Source organism: Odontesthes bonariensis, chromosome 14 (genome assembly GCF_027942865.1).
Source record: "Odontesthes bonariensis isolate fOdoBon6 chromosome 14, fOdoBon6.hap1, whole genome shotgun sequence".
Taxonomy (NCBI): domain Eukaryota; kingdom Metazoa; phylum Chordata; class Actinopteri; order Atheriniformes; family Atherinopsidae; genus Odontesthes; species Odontesthes bonariensis.
The window spans coordinates 8,671,127-8,687,421 of NC_134519.1; the positions used below are offsets into that span (position 1 = coordinate 8,671,127).

The following is a 16,295-nucleotide window of genomic DNA, read 5'->3' on the forward strand; positions in this document are numbered from 1 at the left end:
GCAGGAATAGATTATCATTTCTCCTTCTGCCTTGGAACAGCAACACTGTTTTTGTTGGGTTTATTTATGAGCCGACTTCTCCAGATGTGGGTTGTTTCTGTTCGACCAAAGCAAACACGAGAAGAATTTAATGTGGGAACGTTCCTTTAATGTGGACAAAAATGTGTTTCCTACCCATGCTACAGAAATGAATCTGATTATCTAAAATTTGGATAATCAGATTCATTGTTTTTGTAGTTCTATTTAAATGCGTCTTTTTATATGTTTTGTGTTTCTTTAACATTTTGTCTGACCAAAACAGTTAAAATAAGTTAAAAGATGCTAAAAATGCTCCATGTAGCTGAAGGGAACTGAATTGTAGATCAATAGTGACCCCTTTCACATTATACATAGCCATTTGATCTGTTATTCCTGTGAAAACATTGTATATTTTATTATATATTATATATTGTAAGAGCAGCTTTAAATTGCTAAATGCACAGATTAATGTGATTAATTTCCTCAACAGAGAAAATATTAAACTGAACTTCTCTTGGTGTTCCCTTTGAAGAGCAAACCCTTTAAATGCCATTTTCTTTACACTATATGTTCGTAATTGTTCAGTTAATAAATTATTAATGATTTATTTATTAATTATCAAGGCCTAACGTGTTTCAGAGGGAACCGGTTTTCATAGTTAATTAAGTCGTGTTGTGCAATTTTTGCTCATGCGGTTACGCAAGGTACATCAACATGCATTGTACATAAAGAATCCTCAATAAATATATTAAAAATAAATATGTTTTGCATTTTTGTGAGCACCCCTGATGTAAATGATCAAAGTGCTGCTTTCAGAAGTTTCTTTGAGGCTTACTTTTTTTTTAACGCTGCCAGAAAAGACCTAAATTAAAGATAAACTCCAAAATAAACACTAAGAAGTCTTATTACTGGCTGAATGTAGACAAACCTGAATAATGTTTTCCTAAAGTCGGGTGTTTCAAAGTCTCGATCTAAGAAAGAGAAGATGTATGGAAATGCTGAAGAAGCTCCCCACCTGCGGAAGTCGAGAAGTGTCCGGCTGGTCTCCGGGACGTTTTGGTTGAGCCAAGTCAGGAAGTGGAACTGGGTGACGGTTCGGGTCTCGTTGGTCTGCATGTTCTTCAGGTAGAAGCTGCGAACCAGGAAGTCATCGCACCAGATGTGTTCGGACACCAGGTTCACCTGTGAGGACGGGACAGACGTGCGTTGGAAACCACAAAACTCACACTTTCAGTCCTCATGGCAACCATAACGCATAATAAAAGCTTTATTAAGAGATGGTAATCTGTTGGGACAGAACAGTTTCATACTTCCAGCTTTAGGTGGAAGTATGCAACTAGTTGCACGATGATACAACATTTGGCTACGATCTTATGGCACTTTTAGAGCAAACTGCACATCGAAGAACGATGCTAAAAAGGGAACCGTGGGTGTTGGAAAAAATGGAAGCTGGAGAATAACTTTGCCCGCTCTCAAGCAATCATCAGTATATATGTGAGAATGAGTGAGTCCAATCAACGCCGGCTAATCAGACCCTGAAAATATAATGTAGGCCCTTCAAAATCAGTGTAAAGTATCCAAGTTTTATTTCACCTCACAGACGTGCTGTACAGAACATAAAGGCTGTGAAATAATGATCCATTCGGAGTCATTTTACCTCATAGATGTGGTACAGGTTGGATCCTTCGTCAGGCCAGTAGTGGTAGCACTGCTTCACCCCGCTTTCAACCAGAGGGGTCAGCATGACGATGACCACGCAGCCGTTCTCCCAAACCATCTGCACACAAAAAGCACGGACGGGTGAATCACTGTCGCTTTGAAGGCCCGATCCTTTCGATTCATTGGAGGAGAGCAGAGCGTCTGACTTTTTATGTGTAATCTAATCTTTTTTTTAAGGCTGGGCGAGTTAACTCGTTATTATCGCGTTAACTCGTTAATTATTTAACGCCGATAAATATTTTATCGCGCATTAACGTTTTTTTTTTTTTTTGGGGGGGGGGGGCTTTAATGGATAGGAAAATTCAGAGAGACAGGAAGCAGGGGGCAGAGAGAGGGGGAACAACACGCACCAGAGGACTATAGCCTCTGTACATGGGGCGCCCGCTCAACCCACTACGCCACGGACCACCCCTGTTTTATTATCTATTTTATTATTGTAAAAGTCTGTTGCTCACAGGCTTTTATTTTGTAAAAGTCTGTTGCTGTCTGCTGCGGAACCGGAAAAGAAAGTAATCGGCGGATCCACCAAACATGGAGAAGGGTACGGAACTTTTACTCGGCCATTTTCATTTTAAAGTTCTTCCAGACGGCGGAGTCGACAGAACCAAAGTCATCTGTAAACTCTGCCAAGTTGAATTGTCTTCTCAGCGTAGTAGTTCCAGTCTAAAATATCACTTAAAGGCAAAACACACAACTGATAGCAGCAAGTCATTCAAGGAAACAGACAGTGGAGCGAGGCTTCTACATAAAAACTACAGAAAGATGCTGATGTTAAAAGTGTGTTTGCACAGCAAATGTTATGGCACTTTCATTCATATGGCAGCACATTTAAAATAAAACTAAATGCTAAAGGCTATACGCTACTTTTGAATTCATTTTTTGGATTTTGCGTACAAATGCGATTAATCGTGATTAATCAGGGAAATCATGTGATTAATTAGATTAAAAATGTTAATCGTTGCCCAGCCCTAGTTTTTTTTTTACTGTATCTGAACAACAATATCTCAAAAGTACAGATTACCTAAGCTACATAACATTCCTCCAAAAACTTCCAGTCTGTTGGATATATCAGGGACTAAAGCCATTTCTTTATGAGTACGAGTCATAATCTTGATTCGGAACACGATCTCACATGAAGCTGTCAACACCTCCCAAATCTGCCAACAGGAACACCGACTTCTGTCCTTACTCACCCACTCACTTGGACATTAATACATAATTAGCCCTAGTCTTCTGCCATCTGCCATCTTGGTAGGGTACACGTGCCCGTTTTTGGTCTTAGTTTGACATCAGCACCTTCAGACACGTTCACCGTTTAAAACTTTAAGGAAAATCAAGCGTCATGAGGAGTAATTGCCGTTGCTGTCGAGGCTTTTCCCTCCCCCCAGCTGGGTCATTCGAAAAGCAAGACCCGGGATGCTCAGGGGATCCATTTCACTCTCATCACATGTAAAAGTCCGCTGCTAATGGAAGCCATAAAACAACAGCACTCCCACATCATCTCGTTAGATAATGGAGGCAGCTGCACCTGCTGTTCAGACAGGAGCGCCACCACACCTTGACGGGGATTCAGCCAACGTTAATTGTGGCAGCTTTTGAATTACTGCATCTCTCAGCTCCTCAGCGTCATAGATCTGAAACTGGGACGGTGCACTTTTTGTGAGGAATGGTGTTAATTTGTTTTAACTGACAGGGTGGGAACTCTCCTCATCCTCTTCCTCCAAACAGTTCCGCAGTGCATGGTAACTTATTTAAGCCTGACGCTGAGGATGTTAAAGTATTGTATATGGTGTAATAACCTTGGCCAGCTCCTGATTAAGCAATCTGTTATTCTGTTAAAGTCTGCTGCAGTACAATAAGAGGGTTGGATAAAGCCGGGGTGCGGAGGCCTGTGAAGCCCACCGAGTTGAATCCATGATGACTGATCCTTTCAGCAGTGTTTTCCAGGCGCACATATTCCTGTTGGGCTCCTCCTAAAGCTTGGTTTTAGTCTTATTGTTTCATGTTTTAAGGTTCTGAATAGGGCTGGGCGAGTTAACTCGTTATCATTGCGTTAACTCGTTAATTATTTAACGCCGATAAATAATTTATCGCGCATTAACGCAGGTTTTTTATATATAAATAATCATTTTTGGGGGGCTTTTGTGCCTTTTAATGGATAGGAAAGTTCAGAGAGACAGGAAGCAGGGGGCACGACACGCAGCAAAGGGCCGTCTAATGCGGGACTCAAACCGGGGCCAGCTGCAGCGAGGACTGTAGCCTCTTGTTCATGGGGCGCCTGCTCAACCCACTATGCCACGGACCCCCCCTGTTTTATTTTGTAAAAGTCTGTTTCTCACAGGCTTTTATTTTGTAAAAGTCTGTTGCTGTCTGCTGTGGAACCAGAAAAGAAAGTAATCTGCGGATCCACCAAACATGGAGAAGGGTACGGAACTTTTACTCGGCCATTTTCATTTTAAAGTTCTTCCAGACGGCGGAGTCGACAGAACCAAAGTCATCTGTAAACACTGCCAAGTTGAATTGTCTTCTCAGCGTAGTAGTTCCAGTCTAAAATATCAATTAAAGGCAAAACACACAACTGATAGCAGCAAGTCATTCAAGGAAACAGACAGTGGAGCGAGGCTTCTACATAAAAACTACAGAAAGATGCTGATGTTAAAAGTGTGTTTGCACAACAAATGTTATGGCACTTTCATTCATATGGCAGCACATTTAAAATAAAACTAAATGCTAAAGGCTATACACTACTTTTGAATTCATTTTTGGATTTTGCGTACAAATGCGATTAATCGTGATTAATCAGGGAAATCATGCGATTAATGAGATTAAAAATTTGAATCGTTGGCATACACACATTTGGACCGCTTGGTTAAAAGTTTACTACGAATAAGCGTGTAAAAGATTGCCTGATTTTCAAAAAAGTGTACATATTCATAGAAGACTGATTTCATAGATATTTGAAGTTAGATTATCCCCCCTTTTCTCCTTTTCAGGTTCAAAAGAACAAAATTGGAAAAGGGTCCAAAGTTAAATGGCTCTGTGCGTCATGTGACAGTCTTATTATTTCCTTTGTTTTCCTGTCACTTTTTTTCTCTCGTCTTAGTTCGAAATGTTCCGACTTTGTGCATGGAGATCCTCCTCTTAGAAAATCAAAGCACTCGCCAACACTCCTGCTGACAAACATCACAGCTTGTAAACACTTGGTGCCGGCTAAGAGTCTTTCAGTTCCCTCATCCAGCCATCATTCATGCACTGCTCTCTTGGGGTCTGTCATAAAGTCTTTAAAGATGAATAGGTCGGGGACAGGCAAAACTTTAACGCTGCTACTCCAGAGGTAGTCTCTTATTGATTTATAGGTGTTCAGGACCACATTATCCTTATGTGGAGGGCGGCCATCCTCATTTCACCTTAAAAATCATTACACAGGCTGTTATTTGCCTTCAGAATGAGTCATTTCATTCTTCCAAGATTGGTCCACCACTATGCTGAAGAGTTTAAGAGTTGTTCTTTTTGTGAAATTCTGCATTTTAAAAACCTTTTAATGTTTAACTAGTTCATTTAGGTCTGAGTTGTTGGTAAAATTGATCTGCAATAACATTTCTTTGGGGTCTCAAATGTTTTTAATGGTCCGCCTTTTTCTTTTTTCCTGAAACTCCAACAATGATTTGGTGTATAATTTATTATTTTTGTCTCCTGCAAACCCATGACTTTAACTAAAAACTCAATTTGTTTTTTAAAAGTATAAAGCAAAAATGGAGCAAGATGGTAAAACTGGGCTGAAGTCAGAAATGGTGGGAAAAAGGTGAAGAAGAGGTGACAGAGCCACTCAGTGGGGTTACATGGCACTGAAAGGATCAGATAATTGGCTAAATTACAATAAGATTCAGTTATTAAATTCATGTAGACACCTTTATCTGACAAGAAATTGGTCCGGATCGGATTAAGACCCCGAGATAACTGGGTTGAAAGTCAAATTAAACCTGCTTGTAGACGGTGAAGCACGTGGTGAATCAGACTTTGCGTTCTGCGCATGCTCCAGATGTTTTCCCAGGGTCGTGACCCGGAAGTCGAAGGAGACGATATTCCTGTTGTTGTCGCCGTCAGAAAGAAACAAACAACGCGATGGAGAATGCTCCGTTGGGCATCGAGTTTGTGCAACAAGCAGCTCATCACAGACCAAATGTAGAGGGACGTAGCTTCATCTGGCTCTGCGTTCTCCATCTTTCTCCAATGCCTGAGTTTGTTGTTGTTGTTGGTGGTGAAGAGGTCAACAGGAAGTGGCTCTATTAGCAACAGTTGGAATGGGTACAGCGCCACCTATCATACCGGGGTATGACACGCTTTGTGCCTCTGATCCGATTCATTCACCGCCATATATCCAAGGAGAATTACCCTTTCTCAACTCATTCTTATCGTAATTTAGCTAATAATCCGATCCTTTCAGTGCCATGTGACTCCACTGAGTGAAAAAGAAAATGGAAATGAGTCCCATTCCGAAGTGAGAATGAATGAAAAATAAACACATCCGTCAGCAAAAGAAACGGAGGAATAGGTAACTAGATGAAACATCACAATTAAACAAAAGACAATACTTGGATTTTGTTGTACTAGTTTTTCAGAAGTGCTCTGACAAAATATGAATTAAATGTTTATTCAGTTCCTGCATTAACCGTATATATGCCCCACTGGACTGCTGTGTGTGTGTGAGTGCACACAGTGGGAAGCAGTGAGCATTATATCTGGACAGTGAATCTGCAGCCACCTGTACTTTCTCCTTCTTCTTCTTCCTGCTCTTCCTTCACGGTTACCACCATGACCAGGAATGCAGCAGAGACTAAAGCTTGTTTGAGGAGACCTTTCCTCCCAACACTAACACACACACACACACACACACCCCCCACTGCTCCACTAGACAAACACATATACCTCAACACCGACCAGAATAACTTATCGATCTCCTGCTACCCCGATTCAAAGCCAATCCAACATTTGAGACGTTGGGAAAACGGTTTGCTGCTCCTGCATTAACAGCATGTCACTGTAGGCTGCTGTGTGTGTGTGTGTGTGTGTGTGTGTGTGTGTGTGTGTGTGTGTGTGTGTAGCAGCGAGCATTATGGGGAGGGAGAGATTAATAATGACATCCACTGAACAAGCTAGTCTCCTGTGTGGCTTGCTGCACTAATAAAAATCGGCTAGCTCTTGTTTAAGAGAGGAGAATGTATTGATTTTTGCTTCATGAGTGTGTCCATCTATGTGTCCTTACCTGCCAGAAATCAGCCACAGTGGAGGGCAGGGGACCTTGGGTGGCAATGTAGGCCGGGTTCCTGGGATCGTGATCCATCTGCGGGGAAAAGAAGAAGAATAAAAAAAAAGTTACAGACTAAATCCCTTCTTTTTATACAGTTAAAAAAAACAAATTCAAACAAACAGGCACAGACTTTTTATAAAAACTCTATAATAAAAACCCCCGACAGAAATACCAATCCAGTCTGATAAGATGTGCCACTGTTACTTTGGTCGAGGGTAAATTTTTGTTGTTCTGCACACATGTAATTTGTCTTTTTGCTATGAAGCCATAAAATCCATAAATGAAGGCTCAAGTCGTTTATATTTTCACCCAGAATATTCGGGCTCCGTCTGTTACCGTTGTGTTTTTTTTACACTTAGGTTTGTATTCTGTTGCCGTTTGGTTTGGTTAATGAAGAAAAAAAAAGTTTATGCACTGGAAAAAGAGAACAGGTAAACAAACGCATCCTCCAATCAAAACCACCAAATAGGTCATAGGAAGGTTGTCTAAAGTAGCGCCCCTACAGGCAGCAGCAGGGAAATGCAACCTTTCTCAAGCAATTCCTTCCTTTAAACGAAATAAAACGTCACATTTAGCTGCTCTCACGACCTCGAGACTTCACACATTCGATGAGAGTAATTATGAAACCTTAAGTTACAAGAAAATATTAAAAAAAAACTAGGGCTGGGCGAGTTAACTCGTTATTATCGCGTTAACGTATTCATTATTTAACGCCGATAAATATTTTATCGCGCGTTAAAGCAGGTTTTATTATTGTAAAAGTCTGTTGCTTTCTGCTGCGGATCCACCAAACATGGAGAAGGGTACGGAACTTTTACTCGGCCATTTTCATTTTAAAGTTGGACATCACCGTTACAGGTGCTCCTCTGTCTGTGTGAAGCTCACGGAGCTAACCGGCGCTGTTTTACTTGTTTCAACATAAAAGCACGTATTTCAAAATTAATTAAAAAAAAACTCCTGCATTTACAGCCAAGTTGAATTGTCTTCTCAGCGTAGTAGTTCCAGTCTAAAATATCACTTAAAGGCAAAACACACAACTGATAGCAGCAAGTCATTCAAGGAAACAGACAGTGGAGCGAGGCTTCTACATAAAAACTACAGAAAGATGCTGATGTTAAAAGTGTGTTTGCACAACAAATGTTATGGCACTTTCATTCATATGGCAGCACATTTAAAATAAAACTAAATGCTAAAAGCTATACACTACTTTTGAATTCATTTTTGGATTTTGCGTACAAATGCGATTAATCGTGATTAATCAGGGAAATCATGTGATTAATTAGATTAAATATTTTAATCGTTGCCCAGCCCTAAACCCCCCCCCCCCCCCAATAATTTATCACAAAATGCAACAAGGAGACTAAAACACAACAGCCATGATATATATATATATATATATATATATATATATATATATATATATATATTTTAAATCAACAACTGACTTATAAATGTCCCAATGAAGATCCTAATTTAAATCTCTGCATTGGTCCTTTACTTTGAATGAGCACACCCTGCAGAGGTGGAAGAGTGAGAGCGGCGCTTCTTTTTTCCCACTTCTGACATTCACAGCTGGAAGCTTCTTGCAGAAGGAAGAGAGAGGCTGAGCAGTAATTCAGACTTTTTCTTCAACTCGATGAAAATTACAGAAGGACGGCGGAGGCGTTGAGCGCCGAAGACAGGAGTCAGACGTGAGCGGAATTTGCAAGGAAGTGAGTGACACCCCTGCTTATTAGAATGCAAATTGTACGGTAAATGTAATAATTGGTAAGACCAATTTAGCTGGAGGCAATTACAGAAGGGAGACGGATAATTTCAGGGGCTTTTCCGCATGCCAATTGTCTTTAATGGTCCTCTGTTCCTTTTGTGAATGCCAAACAATAATGCACTTCTAATGAACTTAAAGGGTAGTAACACAGACGGAAAAAAAGAGGTGACATGCTACCGGGGAGTTTTGCTTATTCAAACATCCATCGCTGGAATTGCATCACAGACAGAAAATTAGCTGGAGACAGAAATCCAATTTTCACCAGATATAAAAAATGATTACTCGTCCAAAAATGTGTGGGCGCCCTGTTTACATGAGTTCAACAAGACTTTTCCTTTTGGTCCAGAGAAATCACATTATATTTTAGATTAAAAGTGCTCTTTGGTGCTTGGTACTAACCGATTTAGTTGGTCAAGATGGCAACTACCCGAGCCAAAAACACAAATTATACTGATGTCCTGTCGGTGGAATGGGGGCAAACATTCCATCATGTTTCCATTAAGGTTTAAGACAAAAAAATGAATGTTGTTATTTAATTTCAAGAATCAAGAATCTTTATTGTCACTATGCAGGCATAATGAAATTTAGTTCAGGAGCTCTTGGCTTGGGATTCACAAAAATATATATGGCACACAGTATAAAGATATCTAAGTTATACAAAAAATAATAAAATTACTCAAATTAAAATTTGTGTGTCCATTTGGTGTATAAAACAAAACCCCCATTTTCAGTTGCTTTTCAATCCTGGTGATGCTCGTGTGCTATAAGATACGAGCTCTAAAGAAAACCTAAAGTAGGTTTTAGTAGAATTCCTCCAGATGTGACCTGTTACTGACCAAAAAACTTGTCTGGTTCAGGAGATGAAAAAGCGAGGCGGATGTAGGACAAGGAAACTAACAGAGAGAGACCAGAGGAGACGGGAGGGGAGAATCAAACTGACACGGAGTAATTAAAACAGACACGCACTGAGAGAGGAAAACAGATGGCTGATTTGGAAACAAAACTGTTGATGGTCAAGGATGAAAAAGGGAAATTATGGAGAAAAAAGCAGAGTCATGACGAGGATAGAAAGGACGGACACATCAGGACTGTGGACACCTGACATCTCCCTTTATATCTCTGCTGAGACACAATGGCTGTGTTCGAAACCGCATACTACATACTTGCATACGGCATACTCATGGATCAGACAGTATGCAGAGTGTTTACCCACAATGCATTTCGCTCCTGCCCGAGCCGAAATCAGCCGGCCTGAAGCTGATTTCGCTTAAGCTCTAAACTCTGTAACCTTTAGCAACATTTGAAACATTTTCAGGCGAGAAAGTAGTCGTTTTGATCCCCAACGTGTTGAAAACCTGACAAAATACCGGCTATTTACAATTTTGTTCCCACGAATTCGGCGCTACTAAAGCTAGCCGCAGTGAGCAACGCACTTCCGGTTATTTTCACAAAATAAATTACCCGTTGCCTTTTATCATAGGGAAAGCCATTACGATACAATTGGTGCTTTTGTTTTGAAAACAGGAAGTGAACCTACCCTCGTTGTAGCTAGCCTGAAACTGCCGTTTTGACAGGAAATGACGATCGGCGACATCACGTTACGTTGCATCTTGGGTAGTTTGAGTATGAGTAGTAACCTCATGATGCATACCCAACATTTCGGAGAATCTAGTATGCATCCGGGAACTTCTCGCTTTCTCAAACTCGCATAATAACTGAAAAAGTTAGTAGGAGTAGTGGGAGTAGTAGGAGAAGTAGGCGGTTTCGAACACAGCCAATGCTTCCCGACTCCTGGAAATCCTGCCATTAATGACACAGAAGAACAACTGACTTTCTTTCTGTCTGTCTTTTCACACACCTCCTAATAACGAGCAAAAGTGGAGAATGTAACTCCTAATCATCCCCGTTGTTGGGTTTGTGTCTTTTCTTCGTAAGGAATCAGATTCTGTGAGAGTGTGTCACACCATCTCGTCTGTCTGATGACATTTGATGATGAAGATGACCATTACTGCCGTCTGAAGCCTCAGAGGGGCTGAGACTGTGCCTGTGAATGCATGTTGATTAGTCTGTGTTTAAACCGTTAGCAGGCAGCTACATTGATTAGCTGTGATTGTGAGTCCATGTTTTAGGTGATGGGACAACCTCTGCTGCTCTTCATTGGGCCCAGATTACGCAGGTAGTTATTTTTTGCTCTTGAATCAAGTCAAAAACATAGATTTTACCATTCAGAAGAGGAATTATAAACTAGCAGTTGACAGGTCGGATTCTTCGGCTTTTGAACAGTCGATCAACGTTTAGAAAGCCTGTAACTCTCGAGTAACTTGGACACTGTGTTTGGAAGAAGGGTTTTAAGCTTTTCTTCTTATTTGCACAATATTGATGCAACTCTTTTTTTATTAATACTCTGTCACAATCCTACCATTGCCACACTTTCTTTAGTGCAAGCATTTACTTGAAAGATTGTGTTGTTAAAACAAATCTACTTTGGACCCCATTTGGCTTTAGCACTGCCCGACTACTTTCCACGAAACAGAAAGACGGGACAAGATCCGACCGACTGAACTCACTGTCGTGTCTTAAAGAGAAATCGGATGATATGAGCTTGTGGCGTGGTGCATTAACGGGATAGTTCGCCTCTTTTAAGACTCTAGTGCTGGCCTACAGGGCAGTGGAAGGAACAGCTCCTTCATACCTCCAGGCTGTGGTCGAGCCCTACACCCCCGCCTGACCACTTCGCTCTGCGGCCTCCAGGCGGCCGGCTGCCCCGTCACTCAGCGGTCCCTGCGCACGATCGACACGGTCACGGCTTTTCTCTGTTCTGGAGCCCCGATGGTGGAACGATCTCCCGACTGATGTCAGGACAGCTGAGTCGCTGCCCATCTCTTCAGGAAACACTACCCTGATCTGCCCTCTTAGGACATCACCTGTTTCGTCCCAGCTTCTTACGCACTTATTTGTTTTCTAAATTGTCTTCCCATTTGTCTCGGTACCTAACTTACTGCACTTACTCTAGCACTAGTTATGCTCTTAGCTGTTTGGTTTTGGAAGGAAATGCACTTATGATTTCTTGTGACCTGAAGTTCTTTTGCCTACCGATGTGGAACACACTTACTGTAAGTCGCTTTGGATGAAAGCGTCTGAGAAATGACCGTGATGTAATGTTTTGACATGAAGCTGTATGACATCCCATACTAGCAATATCGTGCATGAACATTGACTTACCCCAGCCAACTAGCCGGACTACTTTCGTCAACACCAAAACGAGGCTGGAACTGGGCTCACAGGACGCAGCAGGGGGTAAGAAGATGTTCATAAATGATATTAATAATATGGGATGTCATACAGCTTCATGTCAAAAGAGGTGAACTATCCCTTTAAGAAGATGAGTGCACTGAAGTGATAAAGGTACTAATCGGGTATCTTTTGCCAATACGAACAAGCCATTTCCCCCCCGTGACGACTACTTTGGTTATTCTCGGAGAGTTGTTCCTGAAAGTCATTCCATCTGGATTCAACCATCACTCCACTTTCCCCACTTTGACATTTGGTTTGAACTTGGGCAGATCCTCTAAAACCATGTTTACATGCATACGGGCACCGAGTTTCTGCTACATGAATGGCTGATTAGGTGTTTGCTTTAATTAACAAGAAAACCAATGTAACTACTAAAGTCCATTATGTCTATCACTTTAACAATAGGAACCATCAAAAGTCTTGGAAAGTCATTTCTTTCGTTATTCGTTAATTTTCTGTGTTGCTGAGGTTATTTGTACAAAAAAAATCTTATCTTAATTCAAAGAAACTTTTTTTTTTACTATTAAACTGTTATTGATGTAGAAATGAAGACAGAATATTAAATCATTGGTGGTCTTTTTAATTTTCTTCAGTGTAAAAGTCAATAAAGGCTGTGAGGCTGACTGGTGTGTCATCAGCATACAGCATAATGTGTGTGTGTGTGTGTGTGTGTGTGTGTGTGTGTTATTTCGTCTCAGTAGCATGTGAGTGATTGATTAGGTCTAAGGAAGTGTGTGTGTGAGTCTGGGAGGAAACTAATGAGCTCGTTTTAGACTGTCAGTGTGTGTGTGTGTCAAAGGAGAAGGTGAGTGATTGCATGTGTTTGTAAGTATGTGAAAAGGAATCACTGATTATGTTTGCATTGGGGGCCTTGGGGCCACATGTATATTGTAGTTTAAGCAAAAGAAGGCAAACGTGAGAGTGAACACTTTCATTCCTTGTGCGGTCTTAACATTGTGTTTACTCCTCTTGTCCTACGGGTCAAAAATGCCCTGTCCATCCAAAGCCCCAAAATAAAGCAACTTAATTGAATTTTAAATCCAAAATCTATTTTGTATGATGAAACCACCTGTTATTTATCTATTCAACTCAATTCAATACATTTTTTTTGTCATGTATTTTTTGTTACACAATACAAAAAGACAATCACCAGTTTTCAGGATTACACTTTTTTTTTTACCACAAACCAACTGTCAGTTGGACCAACAGTTTTCTTGTTTTCTCAGTTTTCTTTTACATAATAAAGGTTTATTATTGCTATTATATAAATGTGAAGTCATTACTTCAGAATGAATTATATTGAAAGGGAAAAAAACTGAACTTTTTTCTGGCGTTTAAATGTTTTTATAATTCACGGCTCAAAAATGACCCATAAGACAATCTTTGTACCCTAGTGGTGTACAGCCCACATGGAAACATAAACAAAAATAAAGTATGACTTTTTCTAATGATGGGGTCCCTTTAGGAAAAGTCATAACATTTCAAGTTGGAAAAAGATAGTTTAAGGTATTTTTTCTACAGCTAAACATGGTAGTGGCTCACTTTTGACCCACTACCATGTTTAGAATTTTTTTTTTACTATTTGATGATGCAAATGTCAGACGGGAAATTTGTGTTAAAATACAAGTCGAGTTACCAACTAGATTTCAGGGGAACATTTAAGATTTTAAATGTTTAATAGGTCATTCTTTACTTTACACCATCCCACACCTGTAAAGGCCACCGTCACCTCTGGCATATCTTCATTGGATGTTGTTTTGCACTTTAAATTTGGTGTAAAAACAAAAGGTTTTTGTTGGTCAAATCTGATCATGGCATCCGTTTAGATGTCGTTTTGGTTGGCCCTCAGATTGGCCCTCAGCAGTAAAAAGCCTTGCTGACGTCACAGTGAGTCGTCATAGGGAACATGCATGGCCATGACCCAAAGAGCTAAAATGGTGGTCGTCTATAAGGGAAAACCTGGTTGCCCTTGTTGGAGCAGACTTGCAGCAGTGCCCAGGGAATTTCAGAATGGTGCACGGTGGCAGGCAGCTAATCGCACGTCAAAGTGTATTTGGGTGAGAAACGTAACCCAAAGTTGCTGCTCGCGATTGCAGGTGAGCATCTTGCATGTCATATTTGTTTTTATTGGTGTGAGACTGGGGGAATTAGAGGCAGAAATTGTTGAATGCTTTTTTGGCAAGAGTGAAAGGGCCAACATACAAAGTAAGCAGGGTCAGACTGGGAGTACATTTCAGCCCAGGCAATTTTCGACCACTCGCGTTCAGCTGTGCAAAGCAATTTGGAATCCCAATCTCTGCATCATGTTGGACGGTCTTACTGCCGTTTCAGAAACACAGACAGTGCTGAGAGAGAGTGCTTGCAGAGATTCACCTCTAAATAGAGCAATTTTCAGAACACAGAATCATTTATCTGCCAATATTACTCACTTCTTATGGCATAAATGTAGTGTGTGCATGACACTGTGGGCAGTGCTGGGACAAACCATCTGTTTTCCAAAGCAAAGGGGATGAACCGTGTAATGGAGAGCTGAGGTCTCCCATATGAGGTTGTTATGCTGTTTGCCAAACTTTCCCCAACACAATCAGCTTCTTCACTTAACCTCTCCGTTTTGCACCAATAGACTGTTAGATATCAATGCAGTTAACTAAGGGAGATGTTTAGCCTAATAGTGTCGGAACTTTTAAAAATATTTGTGAACTTTCTGGAACTTTTATCCATTTATAGGCTACTCTGATGTGTCTATTTCCTGCTGAATCTATTGTGAATGGATCCTCTTAAAGGGATAGTTCGCCTCTTTTGACATGAAGCTGTATGACATCCCATATTAGCAACATCATTTATGAACATTTTCTTACCCCCTGCTGCGTCCTGTGAGCAGAGTTCCAGCCTCGTTTTGGCGTTGATGAAGGTAGTCCGGCTAGTTGGCTGGGGCCACAAAAATAACAATATGTGTTCAAAAGAGTAATACATTTGCATCACAAAATCGTTCTCCAGGAAAAAGTCAGACCTCACAATCGCTTGGCCCTATTTTCTCTCCCTTCGTATCACTGCCTGCTGTGCAGACCGTGCAGACCGCAGTGAGAAGCAAAACGCTTTATCTTTTAAGCCCCAGCCAACTAGCCGGACTACCTTCGTCAACGCCAAAATGAGGCTGGAACTCTGCTCACAGGACGCAGCAGGGGGTAAGAAAATGTTCATAAATGATATTGCTAATATGGGATGTCATACAACTTCATGTCAAAAGAGGCGAACTATCCCATTAAAGTACTGGAAAGAGGTGACACCGATACTTTGTGCATCTACAGTAGTATCCTTACCTTATAAAAGGCAACATAACTCTGCATATAAGTGCAGTCCGTTTACATTTCACTGTGAATTAAATTTGGGGAACTCATTAAGCGGTTTACTATAGACCTTTCTCATTATAAACTCATAATGTCATTAACTTTTTAACTATAATGCAAGTTGTTGTAGCGGCAGTAAACTTTAGTCTTTATGAGCAGCTGTTGTCACTAAATGTGACTTTTTTTAGGACTTTAACTGTGTGAATGAATCAGCCTATTGGCAGGCTGAACAGATCCACCTGTGGTGTCTGTTGTTTCCAGGCTGCATTGGCTTTGCCCTAAACCTCACAAGATTTATTTAAAATGTCATTTTGTTGGGCATGAGAGAAAACAAAGGAAAAAACAATGGCCACTGAGTTGGCAACGGTTTGTGAAACTTTTCTGTTTACACAAGTGTTTTATGTAAAAGGTTGTAATACAGTTTTCAGCATTTCTTCTCATTAAAAGATAGCTTGATGACGGGCTTAAACTATTTCATTATTATTTCTCTTCATGATGCATATTCCATTGCTTTCCTGGACTAAAAGGAAAAATAAATAACAAAAGCAATCGGTGTTGGCTTAGAATTTCACAGTTTCGTACATCCTTAATTAAAAAGTTTGCCCGATGTGATAGTTGGGCACCTTCTCATTATTTTCCAACCAGACGGCTAAAAAAAACTTTACGGGTTATTGACAAGCCGCTGGGAGAAGATCCCAAACATCCAGTCTTCTTTCGGTCGAAGTGTGGGCGAGCACAGTTGGAGGAAATTCCTTAAATAACCCCAGCATGCACCACACATCCCCATACATTCACTCTTTATTATTAGAGAGTGTGGGAGGTGTGGATGTATGCCTGACAG

At 40.7% G+C, this 16,295-nt stretch overlaps 1 protein-coding gene across 1 annotated transcript in view; it reads right to left on the minus strand.

Annotated features, from left to right (window-relative positions):
* The window catches only part of LOC142398666 (receptor-type tyrosine-protein phosphatase N2-like), a 295,961-nt gene that overhangs the window by 25,686 nt on the left and 253,980 nt on the right, over positions 1–16,295 (minus strand). Inside the window, exons 17-19 of the mRNA XM_075482757.1 lie at positions 7,001–7,078; positions 1,676–1,795; positions 1,034–1,200 (exon numbers count right to left, since the gene is read on the minus strand). Coding sequence (XP_075338872.1) covers positions 1,034–1,200; positions 1,676–1,795; positions 7,001–7,078 — 365 coding nt within the window. The remainder of the gene's footprint in view (positions 1–1,033; positions 1,201–1,675; positions 1,796–7,000; positions 7,079–16,295) is intronic.